General features: G+C 41.1%; 1 protein-coding gene across 2 annotated transcripts in view; it reads right to left on the reverse strand.

Moving 5' to 3' along the window:
• LOC120913276 overlaps positions 1 to 22096 on the reverse strand; it is a 58591-nt gene that overhangs the window by 30259 nt on the left and 6236 nt on the right. For both annotated transcript variants that reach the window (XM_040323114.1, XM_040323115.1), the window contains 9 exons: positions 21413 to 21501; positions 19062 to 19157; positions 14765 to 14869; positions 14627 to 14679; positions 12087 to 12226; positions 5190 to 5242; positions 3505 to 3594; positions 2327 to 2440; positions 61 to 113 (listed from right to left, as the gene is read on the reverse strand). In XM_040323114.1, coding sequence (XP_040179048.1) covers positions 61 to 113; positions 2327 to 2440; positions 3505 to 3594; positions 5190 to 5242; positions 12087 to 12226; positions 14627 to 14679; positions 14765 to 14869; positions 19062 to 19157; positions 21413 to 21501 — 793 coding nt within the window. The remainder of the gene's footprint in view (positions 1 to 60; positions 114 to 2326; positions 2441 to 3504; positions 3595 to 5189; positions 5243 to 12086; positions 12227 to 14626; positions 14680 to 14764; positions 14870 to 19061; positions 19158 to 21412; positions 21502 to 22096) is intronic.

Raw genomic sequence — 22096 nt, forward strand, 5'->3', positions numbered from 1 at the left:
GAGGCTGCTGTCTGCTGTGGTGTTGGTGCTTGTGATCATCCATGACACGGTCACACTTACCTCTCGGAAGTTAATGGGGACCATTTGCTCCAGCTTATCAGCACAGCTCTCAGCTGTTGAAATATCAGAAATAACATTTAAAAGCAAGTACACGTTTAAAATATGTGTTAAAAAAATTGTCTAAATGTAATTATAAATTTGTACTAAATGAAAGGAAAAGTGCCCCAAGGGCTGGATAAATGCAAGCAAAGGGCAGCATGTGGCCCCTGGGCCGCAGCTTGGAGACCACTACCCTAGGGTGACAACGTCGCTCCACCATAGATACAGTACACAATGTTGTCACTCTTGGACAAAAAAGTATGTTACTGGCAGGATCACTAAGTGAAAATAATGCTAAAAAAGTCTAAAAAAAGATCGGAAATTCCGACAAGAAAAATTTGGATTTTTTTTTCGACTGAATTTTTTTGCTCAAACTTGTGTTGCATACATACGGTCACACAAATGTTGTCTGAAATTCCGATCGCCAAGAACGCGGTGACGTAAAAACACGTACGACGGCACTATAAAAGAGAAGATCAATACCAAGTGCGCCACCCTTTGGGCTCCTTCTGCAAATTCGTTAGTAGAAGTTTGGTGAGAGACGATTCGCTCTTTTCAGCCTTGCGCTTTTCAGTCCGTTACTGCTCCGTTAGAAGAGAAGAGCCAGGAAAATAGGAGGTTCAATAGGCAGTGCGGCTCTTCTGCTTGATTCAGAGCATGCGTGTTTTTTTGTGCGTTGGAATTGCATACAGACAATTGGAATTTCCAACAAGAACTTTTCCCGTCTGAAGATTTAAGAACCAGCTCTCAAATTTTTGCTGTCAGAAATTCCAACAGAAAAAGTCCCATGGTTGGAATTTCCGACCGATAGCCCACATCAAACTTTTCTTGACGGAAATTCTGATCGTGTGTACGCGGCATAAAACGGGACAAGTTAACGGGGTCAAATTAACAATTATTTTCGATAAAATATTTCTCGGATGAACAAAATTCTACTAGTTACTGTGCTTTTCATTTAAAAAATTCCACTAGAATTGAATGTTAAAAGCAAACTAAACTTTAAAGTACTGTCAAATGAAATTCATCAAGTGTCTGATGGCATTATTGAATGTACTGATGAGATTTTTGGTACAAACATTCGTACCAAAATCTGTCAGTTTATGGCCACCTTTATACAGTCACCACATCTAAGGACTGATACGCTGCAAAATATAAAATTTTTGTTCTTGGGTTTAGATATACTATAATGGCTCTTGCAGCCCCCCAATCACCAAACCCATATCTATTATAAATGGACCCCTAATGCCTTTAACACACGATCGGAATTTCCAATGAAAAAAGTCAGACGGAATTTTTTCATCGAATATGCCGACCGTGTGGGCCCCATCTGACTTTTTTTTTATTAACAGCCAGGTAGCTACAAATACTGCAGCTGCTGACTTTTAAAAAATGGACACTTTCCTGTCCAGCGCGCCCACGATGTCGTCAGCCGAGGACGAGCAATCGTCCATCAGTCCGTTTTCATCAGACGAACCAATCGTTTGTACAGGGCATTAGTGTCAGGCATTGTACTCACTGGCAGACATGTCCGATGAAACCGGTCCGCGGACCGTTTTCATCGGACATGTCTGCCCGGGGACTTCTGTTCGATGGCTGTACACACCATCGAACAGAATTCCGCGCGTAAACAATACGCGGGGCGTGTCCGCGGTGTCGCCGCGTCGTTGACGCGGTGTCGCCGCGACAATGACGCGGCGACGTGGGCGGGCCTGCCTTTTAAATGCTTCCACGCATGCGTCGAAGTCATTCGACGCATGCGAGGGATGGCGGGCGGCCGGACATGTACGGTAGGTCTGTACAGATGTTTTAAAGCAAGTCCAGGAAACAGTTGTCCGCTGGAAACCTGTCCGATCCGCCCGAAAATGGTCCGCTCGGGCCTACACACGGCCAAACATGTCTGCTGAAACTGGTCCGCGGGCCAATTTCAGCAGACATGTTTGGTCGTGAGTACGGGGCCTCAGAGGTACAAATATTATCTTTGAATAGGCAGCAGGTAAGCTGCTTGTAATACTCAGAGCACTTTGACTTGAAGGGAAGGTGTACATCCATTATTTGGGGGGGCCCTAGGTGGAGGTCAGAACTGCTTGCTAAGCACCCCCTTTTGCAATGGGATTTTGAATAAGACATAAGGGTCCCGCTTGAAGGTACAGCTGACTTTTGTGCTTCATGAAGGACAAAGAGACCATTATTTTCCCACTCTACCACAATGCAGCTTTATCTCACTTACCGTCATCATCTTCACCAATGCCTCCCGGTATAAAGTAAAGATATTTTGATTCAAAGCACAAAGCCTGTGTCTTAAATCTATTAATGGCGGACTGCTTTGCTGTAGTGTTCCTTGCTGCAAGACAAAAGAAATGAGCTTTGCTTGAGCTAATATAAAGTACCTGTCATTTTTATTTTGTCTAGTGCTGATGAACCAACACCAACGGTTGTCCTATTGTGCCTATCAATTGGGTTTGTTGGCAAGACACAGAATACTCAAACTACAACCGTATTTATCTTAGCAGTATTGCTTTTCAGGAGGCAACTGGAGCAACCTAGTCTCTTTCTGAAATCTTTCAACATAAGTGTTAAAGCAGAGGTTCACCCAAAAAAAAAAAAAAGACATAAAAATGCTCCAAAAAAATAAAAAATAAAAAAATGTAAAAAATAGAAAAAAATTTACTTACCAGAAATGGCGGTTACTAGGCAGATCTTCCTAATCTGCCTCTTCCTAGTCTGTGGCTGGTCTTAATTCTTGTCCTCCTTGCATTGTCTTTTGGAGAATGGGGCGCACTGTCTTCTGGGAACTGTGTGTATCCCAGAGAACAGCCGCCCATTTATAAAGTGCTGCGCGACTCGCGCATGCGCAGTAGGAAATGGGCAGTGAAGCCGCAAGGCTCCACTGCCTGTTTCCCTTAGTGAGGATGGCAGCGCTGGGGCCTGCCGCGATTAAGGGGGGCTGACATCGCGGGCGCCTAGGACAGGTAAGTGTCCTTATTAAAAGTCAGTAGCTACAGTGTTACAGTGCAGGACCAGTGTTTCTGCGCTAAACGTAAAGACACAGAGGCCCCTTTCACATCCTGGGATTGTTGGAGAGCTTTGGAGATCACTGGCTGCCAAGGGAGTGAGGAATAAGGTAAGTAATTCAACTTGTTCATCAACTTGTTCATCAATCCCTAGACAATTAAATACATTTTAACCCTTGCAGTGCTGATGGGACCTCACTACATGGGCTTTTTTTATCTCCGACCCCAACCTAGAGTCAAGCTTTACTTAAGTGGGTATCTGTGCTAGGTTAATATATTTAAAGCTATGTATTTTTCTCTTATTTTTTAGAGTCAAATGCCTCCACTAAAGAACTGTTAGGCAATATAGTCCATGCACCACTTGATCCATTTACAGTCCAAAGCATATACTCACATGCTAAGTACAAGGTGTTTCCCACTTCTGTCAGGACTCCGAGCAACAGCAAATCTTCCCCAGTCTGGAAGGCTTGGACCTTATATCCATCTAAGAAACACCATTTAGTTATCAAAAGTTTGCACCTTTTAAAATACGGGCTTATTCAAATGTTCAGCGTTATTGAACTACGCGTCATAGGATGGGATCATGGGCAGCTGGAGGAAGAGCATGAAGTGGACCTGTCTTTAAAATCCATAAATCACAAGAATCAATAGAACACGTCAATGTTAAATCACATTATTATTTTGAGCAATAGTTGATTGCAGTAAATAAAAAATGCTACCCCCACATTTTCTCTGAAAACCACTTAAATTCTAGATCAGCCAATGTTCAGTGGAACCCCAGGGTTCCTTCAGAGGTTACTAGGGGTGTCTTGAGCTGTGGTTGATTGACCTCCCATTTAATGGTGCCTACAAAGTTCTAAGGTCAACACCACTTGGCAGTGTTAGCATTATACTAGTAATTTTTTTTTTTAAGCATTCTGTATAGGGCCAGTTCACACCAGACGCAGTTCCGTACAGTTTTGTGTGTATTTTTTCTGCACTAAAAATGCATGCACAGTGTTTTCCATGTATTCTAATGGCTCTAGTTCACACCATGCAGTCAGTTTCCGGTGCAGAAACTGAACGGAAACTGACTGCATGGTGTGAACTAGAGCCAACTAGAGCCATTGGAATACATGGAAAACACTGTGCATGCATTTTGTGCAGAAAAAAGCGAACATGGAACTGAACGGAACTGCGTTTGGTGTGAAAAATAGGATTTTCCTACGCCTGCAGAAACGGAGCATAGCGGAGAAAGAAGAGATCCGATGTCAGCAGATTTTCATCCACTGAAATCCGAAATCCCATAGGGATACATGTATGTCCGTTTTTCATCCGGAAACGGATGGGTGAAAAATGGACATACGGTTCGCACGTGTGAAAGGGCATTCTGACCCCCAGTGTAAGGGGGCCTATTGATCACCAATGTAATTTACATTCTTCCTGCTGACCACCAATGTAATGGGCAATGGGAAGGGTAGAGAGCATGATATCATCTACTGGCAGAGATTATGATTTTTTTGCTGTCTGTACAAGAGGCATTCTGCCAACTAGCCACCAATATAAGGGGCATTTTTCCACTGACCACCAATAAATACATTTTAGAAAGGGATCCTTAAGATCTGAAAATTATTTTAAAAGTTCCCCAGGGTAAAAAGGTTGAGAAAGGTTGGATTAGATCAGGGGTCTCAAACCGGCGGCCCTTCAGCTGTTGCAAAACTACAAGTCCCATGATGCATTGCAAGGTTGACAGTTACAAGCATGACTCCCAAAGGAAAATGCCCAAACAAGTAAACCTGATTGGACTGTCTGTGTGATAGAGGCCTTTGATGCACAAAGAACATTTCTATAATGGCGTTCAATAGTGATGCAAAGTGTACACAATAGGGGTACAATAGAGGCACTTGGATAGCCATTCATAAAGATGGCCATCCACACAGGGAGACACACCACATTATTACTGATGAAATCCACCCATGCTTGTGTCCATTAGTGTTAAAATCTCTTTTCATTTTTGACAAATCCTTATGATATAGACCTTTTAGGTCTGTTTTGTAACGTAATCCTTTCAAAATTCTGGAAAATTTTTATTTTCTGTACCTGGGCCTTCTCTGTTGGTAAACGGCAGCTCCAGTAGGGTGTTGTCAGTTGGCCTAAGGAAGTGAATAGGAGAGGAAATAGAAAAAAAAGTAAAAGTAGGAGCACACAGAGATGTTTTGTATTATTAAAAAAAATATTTTTGGCATAGGAGGAGTGCACTGGGCTGAATTACCCCCTGGCTTTGTTTACTGTATGAATAACACAGACAGTGAGGTGTCATTGCGTAATTCCTGGCTCTGATCCTTGGATGTGTATGGAGGACCACCTGATACAAAATGTATTTTACTTAGAGGTCCTTGGATGTGTATGGAGGACCACCTGATACAAAAATGTATTTTACTTAGAGGTCACTTTGAAATGTTTAATGGATAAAGATACAGTCAACACATTTCAAGGGAAAAAAAGTCCCCCCCCCCCCCATCCTTCAAGGCCTAATGCCCTGTACACACGATCGGTCAATCCGATGAGAATGGTCTGATGGATTTTTCCATCAGTTAACCGATGAAGCGGACTGATGGTCAGTCGTGCCTACACACCATCAGTTAAAAAAACGATTGTGTCAGAACGCGGTGACGTAAAACACAACGACGTGCTGAAAAAAACGAAGTTCAATGCTTCCAAGCATGCGTCGACTTGATTCTGAGCATGCGTGGATTTTCATTTTAAAACAAGTTTCCAATTTTTTAACCGATGGATAAATAACCGATGGGGCCCACACACGATCGGTTTGGTCTGATGAAAACGGTCCATCAGACCGTTCTCATCGGATTGACCGATCGTGTGTACGCGGCATAAGGGTTCAACGGTATTTGAATCACAACAGAATGCACTTGAGGAAGGGAAATGTTAAGGCTTGACGAAGACTAACATCTCCTGATGGCACCAAGATCAGCAGGCTGAGTCTTTTCAAATACCTTAAATTGAGATGAAATTTTGCACCAGGCATTCCTTCATACACATCCAAGAATTGACTATCTGTTAAGTGCTTCCATTGTTGTAATCAGAGGTAGCAGCCTGGGACCAGAGCAAGGTCCACTGACACTAGATTTTTATCATGGATCTTCTTCTTTGAAGAAAAAAAAAAAAAAATTTTTGTATTTCCACCAGATTTAGTTCTCACTTCTATTGGTCCAAGGTCATACAGACTTTCTGCCCACATCTAGAAGTTTGAGGTCTTTTAACCCACCTGTGTATGTTCCAATCTGTCATATTACATTCTCCATAATATAAGTTAAATAAACATCCAACAGTCATGCTGGGACCAATAAACTCATTTATTTTCACACATGGACACAACAGATGAAATAACTCAGAGACTCCTTCCCCCCACCCTTGAAAACAGGGTGAGTTAAACTGTCCAATGACAATAGACACACAGGTCAGGTGTGTTCAAACTTCTCATCAGTAAACAGTCTTATCAGCAGGGGGGCTGCTGCAGGAGTCCCCTTCCCTCTTTCCTCACAGCAAACACACTTATACCTCCCATAATATTTGAGGCAGACGGTCACAATAGAATACAGTCACACCCCAAACTATCACAGCAAAGGGTACACAACAGCATGAGACAACTAGACATGTGCACTGCCAAAAAAATCGTTTTTTTCGTTTATGTTATTTTCTTTTTTTTTCTTTTTTCGTAAATTCGTAAATTCGGGAAATTTGAAAAATATTTTTTTTTTTCGTTTTTGTTTCATTCGTTTTTTTTATTTTTTCGGAAATTCGTAAATTTTGAAAAAAAAATTATTTTTTCGTTTTTTTGCTTTTTTCGTAAATTCGTAAATTCGGGAAATTTTCGGATTTCCGAAAAAGCAAAAAAACGAAAAAAATTAATGAAACAAAAAAAACGAATGAAACGAAAAAAAAAAAGAATTTTCGGAAATTCGGAAATTAACGAATTTTCGAAATTTTCGAAATTTCGAATTTTTCAATTTTCGAATTTCGAATTTTTCCATTTTCAAATTTCGAATTTTTTAAATTTTCGTAATTTCGAAATTTTGAATTTTCCAAATTTCGTATTTTCGTAATTTCGTATTTCGAATTTTTCAGTTTTCGAAATTTTTCAATTTTTGAATTTCGAATTTTCCAATTTTCGAAATTTCGAATTTCGAATTTTTCAATTTTCGACATTTCGATTTTCGAATTTTTCAATTTTCGAAATTTCGATTTTTGACATTTCGAACTTTTCAATTTTCGAAATTTCGAATTTTTCGAAATTTCGAATTTTTCGAAATTTCGAATTTTTCGAAATTTCGAATTTTTCGAAATTTCGAATTTTTCGAAATTTCGAATTTTTCGAAATTTCGAATTTTTCGAAATTTCGAATTTTTCGAAATTTCGAATTTTCGATTTTCACATTTTTCGATTTTCGAAATTTCGAAATACGAAAAATTCGAAAAATTCAAAATTTCGAAATTTCGAATTTTCGATTTTTTCAATTTTCAATTTTTTCAATTTTCGAATTTTTCAATTTTCGAATTTCGAACTTCGATTTTTTTCAATTTTCAAATTTCGAATTTTCGAAAATTGAAAAATTCGAAAATTGAAAAAATTGAAGTTCGAAAATTGTAAAATTTTTCAATTTTCGAATTTTTCAATTTTCGAATTTCGAATTTTTTGGAAATAAGAAAATTCGAAAATTCGAAATTCGGAAATTGAAAAATTCGAAATTTGAAACATTTTTCAATTTTCGAAATTCGGAAATTTGAAAAATTCGAAATTTGAAAAATTCGAAATTTGAAAAATTTGAAATTTGAAAAATTTGAAATTTGAAAAATTTGAAATTTGAAAAATTTGAAATTTGAAAAATTCGAAATTTCGAAACTTGAAAAATTAAAAAATTCGAAAATTAAAAAATTCGAAAATTAAAAAATTTGAAAATTGAAAAATTCGAAAATTCGAAAATTGAAAAATTCGAAAATTCGAAAATTCGAAAATTCGAAAATTCGAAAATTGAAAAATTAGAAAATTGAAAAATTAGAAAATTGAAAAATTAGAAAATTGAAAAATTAGAAAATTGAAAAATTAGAAAATTGAAAAATCGAAAATTGAAAAATTAGAAAATTCGAAAATTGAAAAATTAGAAAATTGAAAAATTCGAAATTCGAAAATTGAAAAATTCGAAAATTCGAAAATTGAAAAATTCGAAAATTGAAAAAATCGAAAATTGAAAAAATTTAAAATTGAAAAATTCGAAAATTCGAAAAATCCGTAAATTTTTCGGATTTCCGAATTTCCGAAAATCCGAATTTCCGAAATTCGTAAAAAAAAACGGAAATACGAAAATTCGTAAATTCGAATTTTCGGAAATACGAAAATTCGTAAATTCGTAAATTCAAAATTTTCGGAAGTCCGAAAATTCGTAAATAAAAAATTCGTAAATACGAAAATTCGTAATTAACGAATTTCCGTAAAAAAACTAATTAGAAACAGAACGAATTGCACATGTCTAGAGACAACACACAATATGTACATATAAACAACTCTGAGTCTGACTAGCACAGATCATAGTGGGGTTCTCATTCACCCTGTGCCCCTATTAGAGACACAGGGTGATGTACACATAAGAGGGCCTGGGAAAGCCGGACACAGAGTTTCCAGAGCTCCCCAAGGTAAGCTGAGTTGCACAAACCCCCCCACCCAAAGTGACCCCTGTCACAGTCATACTTACCTGGTCTGTGCAATGGTTTTGCACAGAGCGGCCCTAAACCTCCTCTTCTGGGGTCTCCCGCCGACACTCTCTGCTCTGCTCCTCCTCTTCTCTGTGTGCCTCCTCTTCTCATGTGGCACATGTATGGGCTTGTGTGCATCTACAGTTGCAATAAAAAGTATGTGAACCCTTTTGGAATGATATGGATTTCTGCACAAATTGGTCATAAATGTGATCCAATCTTTATCTAATTCACAAAAATAGACAACCACAGTCTGCTTTAAACTGATAACACACACATAATTAAATGTTACCATGTTTTTATTGAACACACCATGTAAACATTCATAATGCAGGTGGAAAAAGTATGTGAACCCCTAGACTAATGACATCTCCAATAGCTAATTGGAGTAAGGTGTCAGTCAACTGGAGTCCAATCAATGAGATGAGATTGGAGGTGTTGGTTACAGCTGCCCTGCCCTATAAAAAACACACACCAGTTCTGGGTTTGCTTTTCACAAGAAGCATTGCCTGATGTGAATGATGCCTCACACAAAAGAGCTCTCAAAAGACCTACGATTAAGAATTGTTGACTTGCATAAAGCTGGAAAGGGTTATAAAGGTATCTCCAAAAGCCTTGCTGTTCATCAGTCCACATTAAGACATATTGTCTATAAATGGAGAAAGTACAGCACTGCTGCTACTCTCCCTAGGAGTGGCCGTCCTGTAAAGATGACTGCAAGAGCACAGCGCAGACTGCTCACTGAGGTGAAGAAGAATCCTAGAGTGTCAGCTAAAGACTTACAAAAGTCTTTGGCATATGCTAACATCCCTGTTAGCGAATCTACGATATGTAAAACACTAAACAAGAATGGATTTCATGGGAGGATACCACAGAGGAAGCCACTGCTGTCCAAAAAAACATTGCTGCACGTTTACAGTTTGCACAAGAGCACCTGGATGTTCCACAGCAGTACTGGCAAAATATTCTGTGGACAGATGAAACCAAAGTTGAGTTGTTTGGAAGAAACACACAACACTATGTGTGGAGAAAAAGAGGCACAGCACACCAACATCAAAACCTCATCCCAACTGTGAAGTATGGTGGTGGGGGCATTATGGTTTGGGGCTACTTTGCTGCCTCAGGGCCTGGACGGATTGCTATCATTGAAGTAAAAATGAAATCCCAAGTTTATCGAGACATTTTGCAGGGAACTTAAGGCCATCTGTCCACCAGCTGAAGCTCAACAGAAGATGGGTGTTGCAACAGGTCAACGACCCAAAGCATAGAAGTAAATCAACAACAGAATGGCTTCAACAGAAGAAAATACACCTTCTGTAGTGGCCCAGTCAGAGTCCTGACCTCAAGCCGATTAAGATGCTGTGGCATGACCTCAAGAAAGCGATTCACACCAGACATCCCAAGAATATTGCTGAACTGAAACAGTTCTGTAAAGAGCAATGGTCAAGAATTACTCCTGACCGTTGTGCACGTCTGATCTGCAACTACAGGAAACGTTTAGTTGAAGTTATTGCTGCCAAAGGAGGTTCAACCAGTTATTAAATCCAAGGGTTCACATACTTTTTACACCTGCACTGTGAATGTTTACATGGTGTGTTCAATAGAAACATGGTAACATTTAATTCTTTGTGTGTTATTAGTTTAAGCAGACTGTGATTGTCTATTGTTGTGACTTAGATGAAATCAGATCACATTTTATGACCAATTTGTGCAAAAATCCATATCATTCCAAAGGGTTCACATACTTTTTATTGCAACTGTATTTACACAAATAGCATGGCTCGGCCTTGCAACCTGCTTCCACCTCATTGGATTTGACTGACAGCAGCAGAAGCCAATGGACCCCACTGCTGCTGCATCACCTGTGATGGGAGAAGGAGAGGGCTGCAGAGGTGTTTTTTTACTTTAATGCAAAAACTTAAAAAAAAAATCCTTTATAACCACTTTAAGGTTTTCCTTACATATTTCTCCCAGAAAAAATATCTCCCATTTTTTTTAATTGTGATACTTGAAATTATAGAGCCTGCTATTCCAAAGTCCATGCAAGTTATTCTACTTTTACTTTACGCGCTTCGGCAGGAAGCTGAGATTAAGGCTTCCTGCTGAAACGCGTAAGCTCACTATCAGGTACAAGTAAAGTAACTCGCATGGACTTTAAAGTTGCTGGCTCTATCATTTCATTCAACTATCACTTGTAACTGAAAATCTGAGCCAGAGCACCCGTTGGTGGATCCTACTACAAGCTTGCATACTCGTTCCACTGTTCTGAGCGCTGCACCTGTTTCAAATTTGTTTATATGAGTCACTGCTTTTCCCTGCATTACTATCTTATTATAATACTGGGACAGTTAATGTATTGTAGCTGGCAGGCTCTCCTACTTCAAACTCCCATTTACTTTAGTAAAAGTTAGCAGAGTTTTCTGTCTGGGTGTCTACTAGACATGTGCAATTTGTTTTGTTCCAAATTTTTTTAAACGGATTTCAACAAATTCGTTAATTCATAAATATTCAAATTAACGAAAACCCATTTAACACATTTTTCTGAATATTCAAAAATTTGAATATTCGAAAATTCGGAAATTCAAAAACCCGAATATTAGAAAATCTGAAATAATAACTAGTAATAACTTTACTATTACTAACTATTAAATTATAGGTATTGGAATTTCCTTTCAAATTTGGCTGTAAGTGAACGTAACAAATACGAATTTACAAATTATCCAAAATAACAAATGCTGTATCTAAACAAATGGAATGTAACAAATTAATAATAATAAATAACAATAATAATAATAACAACTTTTTTATTATTATGATTATTTATTATTAATTTGTTCTGTTCCATTTGTTTAGATGAGGCATTCGTTATTTTGGATAATTTGTAAATTTGAATACATTTGTATTTGTTACGTTCACTAACAGACAAATTTGAAAGGAATTTCCAATACCTATAGTTTAATAGTTATTGTTTCAAATTTTTAGATTTTCTTTCTTGTTTTTAGATTTTCGAATTTTTGAATTTATGAATTTTCGAATATACAAATTTACAAATTGCGATCATAACGAATGACTCCAAAAACGAAAACAAAACAAAAAAACAAACAAAACAAATTAAAACAAAAAATAACTAATTGTTTAGTGTCTAAGAATTTTCTGAAATTTTTGCAGAGTTTCAATGGGAATTGTAGCATTGATTGCTGAAGCAACTGATAAAATGACAGACACTCACGCTGTAATGATCTCCCGCAATGTATATTCTTCTCCCTTTTTTGAGATCTCCAGCCTCGCTCTATAGAGGATTCTGAGCTCATAATTTCGATCAAAGTTGCTTGAAGATTTAGCTATAAGATTCCAGGAAGTAACATTGTCCTACAGCATGGAGACACAAGGAATAGAAAGAGACAAGGTGCAGACAGGTTATAAAAAGGAAGTAAAGAGTAAAAAAACAAAAATCTTTTTGAAGGTACAATACCCATAGAAATACATATCTACTGACTATTTCTCATTTAAAGAAACTGTTGATCCTTTAGAATGAAGTGCCTCTGTCTTGTTCAATTGTTCCTCTTTTTGGTCGAACGTTTTTAACGAAAAGTGTTACACTACTGTAGCACTCCCCTGACCCCCAAAGCATATGAGGTACTTCAGAGGTGGGATGGGCTACCATTTTACCTTAGGTTCTAGTCCTCGGCAATAATGGTACACTGATGGGCAAATTTTCGATGCAAGAAACTTTATTGACTTCCACTCATCACTCCTGGGAGAGAGGTTTAGGGCACAGGACAGCCATGGACTTGGTAGACTCCAGATGAAGGACTAAAATAACTTACTGTCTTCACAGTCAAAGGACCATAAAAGCCAACCAAACATTCTGTGAAATCAGCTCCCAACGGCAAGACACTAAATAGTTCTCACCACTCCTTGGTGAGAATCCATATACATTAGTTGTGGACCAAGTTTTAACAAGATTCTTAGATACCCTAGTTAGGCTGAAGTTTCTTCATGAGGCTTCAATCATCTTGTTCAGTCCACTAGCCCTCCAACCTAGGCCCCTCTCCAGGAACCGATCACTCTCCTCACGTAGCATGCCTGAGTGGATGTGGCAGCCACCCTCCTAGGTCTGGAGGCCTGGGAGAAGACTGACTTACCAAGGTTACTCTTATACATGTGTACAATATTTATACCCCCCCCACAACCTGCATCTCTGATAATAAGCCCCCTAGTGGTAGACCAAGAAGATATACAGTGGAACCTCGGATTGCGAGTAACGCAGTTAACGAGCGTTGTGCTATACAAGCACTGTATTTAAAAAAATTCTAACTCAGTTTGCGAGTGTTGTCTCGCAAAACGAGCAGGATTGAGGCCAAAGTGGTGTGCAGTACCGCCTTTGGCCTGAGGTAGGGGGCGCCGGTGCCAAGCGGAGCCGAAAGGCGCCAATCGAAGCCCCTGGAACGGCTCGGGAACTGAGTTTTTCCAAGGTCTGCCGTGGTGTCCTTGGGCCTTTCCGGACATTTCCGAGGCTCTCCGGCGCTCCCCACTTCTGGCCGCATGCGGTATTGCATGCCATTGAAGTCAATGTGGAACAAATTATTTTCGTTTCCATTGACTTCAATGGGAAACTCGCTTTGATATGCGAGTACTTTGGATTACGAGTATTCTCCTGGAACGAATTATGCTCGTAATCTGAGGTTCCACTGTATGTATTCCTAACTCAGATTAGAAATAAGGGACTAAAGTACTTACTATCTTCACAGATAAATTACCTTCAAGCCAACCCGGCATTCTGTGAAAGCAGCTTCTGACTGCATGACACTAAATGATTCCATTACTGACTCCTTGGGGAAAATCCACCACACTTCAGTTGGGGACCAAGCTTTCGCCAGCTTCTTGGGTACCCCGATTACCCCTTGCTCAGCATACTAGGCATTCGACCTATGTTTCTGTCCTGGTACAAGGTCACCCTCATCAGGCAGCAGGTCTGAGAGCATCTGACAGCCATCTACATCCCTCTCCCCAACAGAAGGCCAGGGAAATACTTATTTTTCAAGGTCACTCCTGAACATCTATACCTTCTCCCAGCCTGCACCACTGGCAGTGAATTATCTAATGGTTGTGAAACTTTCCACACTATTGCCAGGGACAATCCCCAGCAGAAGGCAGAAGCAAACAATAACCAGATTGCTCAAGAGACCCAAGTAAATGTAACTATTAATCAAGCTCAAGCTGACTCCATCCTAGCAAATACTAGATTGTAAACCTGTGGCGCAACAGCATGGCACAATATGACAAATACGGTGTCCCTCCGCTGTTTGCATAGCATTAAATTGTGCCAGAGAAATGGTATCTCCCGTCGAAAAAAGGCTCCTACGATGTGCGCATGCGCTATGGTGATGTGACTCTAGCTGATTGGGAAATCAGCTGGAGAGTCGTACCGTTCTGTGCATGCGCGGGCACTTTTCGATGGCGGGCACATCTTGACAGAACACCGGCCACTTGTTAGCTGTGACGCATCATTGGTTACTAGGATGCTGGAGGTGTGGTGGCTGCCAGTGTCCTAGCAACCAGTGATGCTGCATGGACAGGGTTCATGTAGCCTGGAAGGCAGGAAGCCGGTACAATCCCACCAGCATCCTAGTAGGCAACAGAGAACGGGGGAGCCCACAGACTGAAAACTGCGCTGCACTGTTGGGGCAATTACAGAGTAAATTATTATGTGAGCTAAAAAGAGATAAATATGAAAATGTAACCCCAGAAAAAAAAAGAGACACCAACCTTTATCTCATCCAACTGCTTAGACATGTGAAACCTACCAAAACATTTCTGTGCTAAACAGGAAAAGAATGTTAGATTACATGTGACATGTAATGGGGTAATAAATGGCTGAACATGCAATCTGAGACATTTTCATACCATAGTTGATACTGATGTTGAGCTCTCTGTAGCCCTGAAGTCCATTGCACTCCCCCCACTGTTTAAATTCTTCCAGCTCAGCTTCGGAAAGAAAAGTCCCTTTTGCTAAAGGAAGGGCATAACAAAACGTTAAAGTATATATCAGAGAAAAGTAGAAAAAGAAGAAAACATATGAAGTACATTTTTGCAATACAGGCAAGTTTCCTGATTTTGCAACAGACTAAATTTGTGTGGACTGAGTGGTGTCAGCCCTGCCTAGTTGTCTTTTGCTAAACTACTAAAATTCTCAAATTCTCTTACCATGATCACTAATTATTCTGTAGTTCAAGATAAGAACTAGGGGCCAGATTCAGAGAAGAGATACGACGGCGTATCTCCTGATACACCGTCGTATCTCTTGTCGTATCTATGCGGCTGATTCATAGAATCAGTTCTGACTTACACCGTCGGATCTTAGGATGCACTACTTTGGCCGCCGCTGGGGGGAGTTTGCGTCGTATTCCAGCGTCGGGTATGCAAATGAGGTTTTACGGCGATCCACAAAGGTTTTCGCGTTCGTTACGTCGGGGCAAGTCTTTTTTCCCGTCGCAAAGTTAAGTGTGCTATTAACATGGTGTAAAATTACTCCACCATGTTAAAGTATGGCCGTCGTTCCCGCATCAATTTTGAATTTTTTTTTTCGGCGTAAGTACGTTACGCACGTCGCGATTCACAAACACATCGGGCCGCCGTAAGTTCGCGCAAAGCACGTCGGGAAAATTGTGAATGGAGCATTTGCAGAACGTCCGGCGCAGGAGCGCGCCTAATTAAAATGGTACACGCCCCATTTGAATTGGGCGGTCTTGCGCTGGACGGGTTTACGTTACACCGTCGCAAGTTTGCAGTTAAGTGCTTTGAGGATCAGGCACTTACACTGAAAACTTGCGGCGGTGTAACGTAAACGGGTTACGTTGCGCCGCCGCAATTGTACCTGAATCTGGCCCTAGGAGGGCCAATTAAACTCCTTAAGATAACATAGGAAGTGAGCACAGAACATAGGACAGCTCTGAATTTCCTATATAATCAACAGGCATTTTTTGCTTTATTATTAATTTATTATTACTTTATTATTTGTTGCACCTATCAGATAGAACAAAATGATTTCAATGGTATATTTAATAAGACAGCATAACCAAACAGATTATAGTGAGAAGGGCTAAAGCAGGGGTGTCCAATTTTTTGACCTTCCTGGGTCACATTGAAAGAAGAGGAATTTCCTTGGGCCACAAATAAATAATCGAACAATAAGGATAGCTGATGCAAAAGATCACAAGTTAATGATCACTGATGTAGATAATACACCTTTCTCACTAATAAAATGTCATTTTTATTGTAATATTTTATCATTCTACTTGTATATGCATGTGTTGAGTAGAGTTTAGAAAGTAATGGATTGGGGGGGGGGGGGGTGTCAAGGCAATTAGTCCTAGAGTGGTACAAAAGTATCTGCTTATTAAGAAGAATGTAATCTAATTTTATTTGTATTATTTATTATTATAATTATTATTATTGTTATATTGTATTATTGTATTTTCAGAGATGTTGCATATTTATTTTTACCTCCATGTAGGGGGTCCTCAGACCTAAGTCTAAGAGGAAAAAAGGATCTTTTGAGAGTCTGACTTTGTTTTTATGTTAATAACATTTATGTTAAAAAAGCATATAAAAGTAGTAAATTTTGTAGTACAATAGAAATTGTAGTACGATAAAAGAATCACAAGATGGCGGAAGAACACCACACCTACCTTTTAGTGTAAAGTTGGATTATGTTTGTGTTAAAGATGCATATAAAATAGTCTTGACGATTGCAGTACAATAAAAATACCACAAGATGGCAGAGGAACACCACCTCCATAGTGGTAAAGGCACTAATTATAAAGCAACTGTGTAGTCAACATAAATAAATCAGAAAAACTTGCTCATAAAGGAGAGCATGAAGCCCTGTACATACGAGCAAGAATCATGTCAGGAAAAATCCATAGTTTTTCCCGACGAGATTCTTGGCAAGAATCTCTTGCCGCCCGAGTGTACAGACTCTCCTTTCAAAAGAACCGCGGTTCTCTTGAAAGGCAAGAACGCGGTGACGTCATCGCATACAACGAGCATGCGCTCGTCACATTCGATGCCGTCACCGCCATCTTACTGCACCCTACCTATGCCTAGGAAGCTACTGCGCATGCGTCAAAGTCATTTCGAACATGCGCAGGTTTCCATGGCGACCAGGTAAGTATATACACTCTCGGTTTTCTCTGCAGGAAAACTGCCGAGAATCTCATGACGAGGAAATAAAGAGCAGGTTCTCTATTTTTCTCGTCTAGATTCTGGGCAGTTTTCTTGACGAGAAACCTTAAAAAGCCTCGTACACACGCTCGGTTTACTCGACAAGAAAGCTCTGCCAGCAGTTTTCTTGCTGGTTCTTGCCGAGTAAACCGAGCGTTTGTAAGAAGCTTAAGCTTCAGGGCCCGTTCACATCTGTGTGTTGTGAAACACAAAGGGGTAGATCCACAAATAAATTACGCCGGCGTATCTATTGATACGCCGGCGTAATTTCAAAATTCCCGTGTCAAGATACGACGGCATCTAGGCGAGATCAGACAGGCGTAGGTTCAGGGTGGGTCTTAACAGAAAGGGGTGTGGCCTTGATAGGAAGGGGTGGGTCATATTTAAATGGGGGTAGGGGGTGCACGAGTTTAGTCAGGCCTAGGGCAGCACAAAACCTAAATACACTACTGGTGACAGTGATTGGTGGACATGGAAAGGTGGAAATTCTAAAGAACATAATTTATTATCTCACATCTTAACATCTTCCAGCTTATTTTGTGGCTCTTGGGATATATTGACATGACTTTTCTGATCCACAAAGGAAATTGGTGCTGAAAGACTCCCCTCTGTTTGGATCACTGCCCAGAACAGATTGCTGATAGCTATATGTAGCACTACCCCCGAAGGAGCTGCTGGTTTGTTTTGGGTGGCACATTTACCTCGTGGCTCTTCCGAATTCCTAGGGGTGAATGGTGCATATAGCAATAGTAAAGGAATGTCCCCAACAAGTGTCTTTTCTGTGCTCTTTATTACCCAGCCGGGTAAAAACAATGAACTGGTGATGAAAGGGATAGAGTTTGCAGAAAGACGGAGAACAGCAGATTCAGGCGTAGTATTTGGAACAGTCCTGTTCCCGTATGTAACACTTTCCATACCACTCCTGCCTGAGTGGGTTTAGTGTACCCGGACAGGCCTCTCTCACTGACCTGGCAGCCGGAGTATCACTCGAACATTTGTAGGATAAAGTCTCTGCCCCAGACCCTCCTGAATGGACCTTAGGGAGACGCCTCTGCCACAGGCCCTCTCTGGTTGCAGTTACCGAGGTAATCCTTCTTCTTAATGTCGCCCAGGTACCGACTGACAGGTGATCAATCCTTCAGTGTCCGGCTACCTTGATCCCCGGTGGTTTGTCGAAACCCTTTTGGATCGCCAGCCTCTCATTGGCGCTCCTCAGATGAACTCCCCACCGAACAGCACTACCGCTTGGTATCCTCAAAGGTGGGAACCCAGTCGCTCACTAAGTCCCCGTCGCTGCTCAGATGTTCCGGGCCAACATGTTCCCTGAACCAGGAACACCGCGTGGCAAGCACGCCCCGGCCAGGTAGGCCATAACGCCGGGGCGCCGTGATGTGGCCACCCTAAAGGTGGGTGCCACACTGGATGAAGAAGACCCAGAACCAATGGCGTCTGCCCCATAAATACCCTCCCCCAGCATGCACAGCGAGGCTACACCCTCCTGATTGGCTGCTGGGGAAGAGCACCCAAACCTTGACTCCACTGCTGCCATCTACTGCACAGGGGTGGGAAGAACACCCCAGTACAACAGAATGAGCCCACAGCACAGCCAAGCTGAGACAGAGACCCTGTTTTAAGCATAACAATTTGGATCAGAGTTTAACTACACTCTGATCTCCCTTTAAATTCAAATAGCACCGGTTCCTCAAAGTAACCAGGCGCTACATATATAACACATATAACACCCACCACGTGTCACTGACTGCATGCCCAGCACTGATTGATGTCTGAATGGGAGAAGTTTCATCACTGAGGGCCACCAGCCAAATATTTCTTATTAGTAGTGACGCAGGGGCAAATGCCCCCAGCCCAGTCTTCTCCTATATGGCAACGAACCTCATTGCATTATGTTGACAACAAAAGGTTGAGAACCTCAGTGTTATTGAGTAATGCTTCTTGTGGCTATGATAAGTATACTTACTAAATAAAGCAGATACTTCCACCCTGTTATTTTTTCTCAGTTGTAGGATCATACTGTCTGGCTGAGTCTGGGTAAATGTCATAATACCAGTAATTCCTAAAACAGAGGAGAAACAGAGAGATTATAAACGGACTATATCATAGCTGCTTTCATCAGTTTCGGCTACAGACCACAGTCGCGTACACACAACCGTTTTTCATGAAGAGAAAAGTGCAATTTTTTTAAATTGGTCGTGAAAAACAGTCGTGTGTAGGCCCCAGAGCATTTTGCCCAAAATTGGCCAAAAAATAATTAGAACCTGCTCTATTTTTTCTCGTTGTTTTTCACGTCGTGAAAAGCGGTCGTGTGTACGCTTTAACATGGGGGAAAAAAGCGTGCATTCTCAGAAGCAAGTTATGAGATGGGGAAATTAGCAAAAGCCGCCCAAAGGGTGGCACCATTTGAATGGAACTTCCCCTTTATAGTGCCGTCGTACGTGTTGTACGTCACCGCGCTTTGCTCTAGCATTTTTTATCATGAACGTGTGAAAGCAAGGCAGGCTTGAGAGGAATCACGACAAATCACGTCGAGAAAAACATAGTTTTTTTGCATGACATGAATAACGGTCATGTGTACGTGGCATCAGTCTTATTCAGGGGTCCTGGGGAAAAAAGTGTAGGAACTCCCACCCAAGATCCACTCCCCCACCAAAAAAAAATTATTCGCTCATATGCATAATTACTAAACCGCATGTTTTTTTTTAAGCAAGTTCTTTCTAAGTCCCATGATAACTTGCGGCAGACCTCCGCAATGTCTCCTGGGAACAATGACAAAAGCTCCCAGGAGACATTGCGGCATCGAGGAAGTGACAGAATACCCGCACACTACCCGATGAATCCATATACAGGAAGCGGCCAGTAACAAAGGATTACTATGGTTCGCCTGCCCCTGACAGTGACTCGAGCTGGGCATCGCCGCTTAGTGAAGGATTGGCTCGGGCGACTCAGCTGCTCTAGTCCTGCAAAGGGAACTGCGTTCCTGCTCTGAAAAAAAGTGCAAGGACTCCGTTCCCACACGTTCCCGCAGGACTTCAGCCCTGGTCTTATTATGGTATTAACAGCATGCCACACTAAACCATGTGAATATATAGCAAGTCCCTGGCATGGTACTCCACAAGCCTTAATATAGGCCTACCTGTAGGTAAAAATGTACAAAGCGGGCTTTATTATCACTTTACGAGAGGAAGGGAGTTACCGCTCCAGGTGGGTATGATGAACACTCAGTGGCCCGGATTCAGATAGGAGATACAACGGCGTATCTCCTGATACGCCGTCGTATCTATAAGGCCGGCCGGTCATATCTATGCGACTGATTCATAGAATCAGTTACGCATAGATATCCCTAAGATCCGACAGGTGTAAGTGACTTACACTGTCGGATCTTAGGCTGCAATTCCAGGCCGGCCGCTAGGTGGCGCTTCCGTGTCTTTTACGCTTTGAATATGCAAATGAGCATTTACGCTGATTCAGAAAAGAAACGACCGCCCGGCGTTTTTTTTTTTTACGTCGTTTGCGTTTGGCTTTTTCCGGCGGAAAGTTACCCCTGCTATAGCAGGGGTAAGTGCGGCGTATCCTATGTTAAGTATGGCCGTCGTTCCCGCGCCGAGTTTTGATTTTTTTGCGTCGTTTGCGTAAGTCGTTTGCGAATACGGCCGGACGTAATTTACGTTAACGTCGAAACCAATGACGTCCTTGCGACGTCATTTGGAGCAATGCATGCTGGGAAAATTTGTGGACGGCGCATGCGCTGTTGGATCGGCGCGGGGACGCGCCTGATTTAAATAGTACATTCCCCCTAGCCGCGGAATTTGAATTCCGCCGGGGGATTTACGATACGCCGCCGCAAGTTTTGAGGTAAGTGCTTTCTGAATTAAGCACTCGCCTCAAAAACTTGCGGCGGCGGATCGTAAATCAGATCTAAAGATCCGCTAACCTATCTGAATCCGGCCCACTGACTAGTCAGGAGATCAAGGGTGCCTAAAATGCACTAGGCAAATTGTAGAGGATAAGAGATGGACAGCCGCACTCCAAAAAACCTTTAGGTTGTCTTTAATATAAAAGGATGAAAAAATGCACTACAAAAACCAGCAGAAAATGGGAATAGCATCCTACGCGTTTCACACTATAGATCAGTGCTAAGTCATGGCTTACTATCGCTTTAAGCGGTGCTGGGACACACAGAATCTTTGACCAAAAGAACTGGATTCAGCATATGGTTCTGCACTGTTCACATCAATCATTTCCCCATGTTTCACTCAAGTTTTGTGGTTTTACTCAGACTGACTTATTATGGTATATATAATCTTGTCTCACCTTTGATGAGTTCATAGCTGTAGGCCAGGCTTCCTTCTTTAGAGTGAATTCTTGTTGATCCAACAATTCCACCATCAAACCTTGCCATGCTGCAAATATTAGAGCAAAACTTGAAATGATCTAGAGTTTATCTTTTAACCAGTTGCTTACTGGGCACTTAAAACCCCCCTCCTGCCCAGACCAATTTTCAGCTTTCAATGCTGTCGCATTTTGAATGACAATTGCGTAGTCATGCAACACTGTACCTAAATGAACCTCTGCGTTTTTTTTTTTTTTTTGTTAAAAAATAGATAAAAAGACAGATTTTTTTTTATTATATTTTTTTATATTTTGTAATAAAATTTTGCAAACAGGTAATTTTTCTCCTTCATTGATGTACGCTGATGAGGCTGTACTGATGGGCACTGATGGGCTGCACTGATGGGCACTGATGGGCTGGATTGATGGGCACCAATGGGCTGCATTGATGGGCACCAATAAGGCAGCACTGGTCGGCACTGATAAGGCGGTACTGGTGGGCACTGATAGGTGGCACTGGTGGGCACTGAGAGGTGGCACTGATGGGTGGCACTGAAGGGCATTGATAGATGGCACTGGTGTGCACTGAGAAGTGACACTAATAGGTGGCATTGATAGATGGCACTAATAGGTGGCAGTGATGGGCACTGATGAGTGGCAATAATG

The sequence above is a fragment of the Rana temporaria genome, chromosome 9 (assembly GCF_905171775.1).
Source record: "Rana temporaria chromosome 9, aRanTem1.1, whole genome shotgun sequence".
In the NCBI taxonomy this organism is placed as follows: Eukaryota; Metazoa; Chordata; class Amphibia; order Anura; family Ranidae; genus Rana; species Rana temporaria.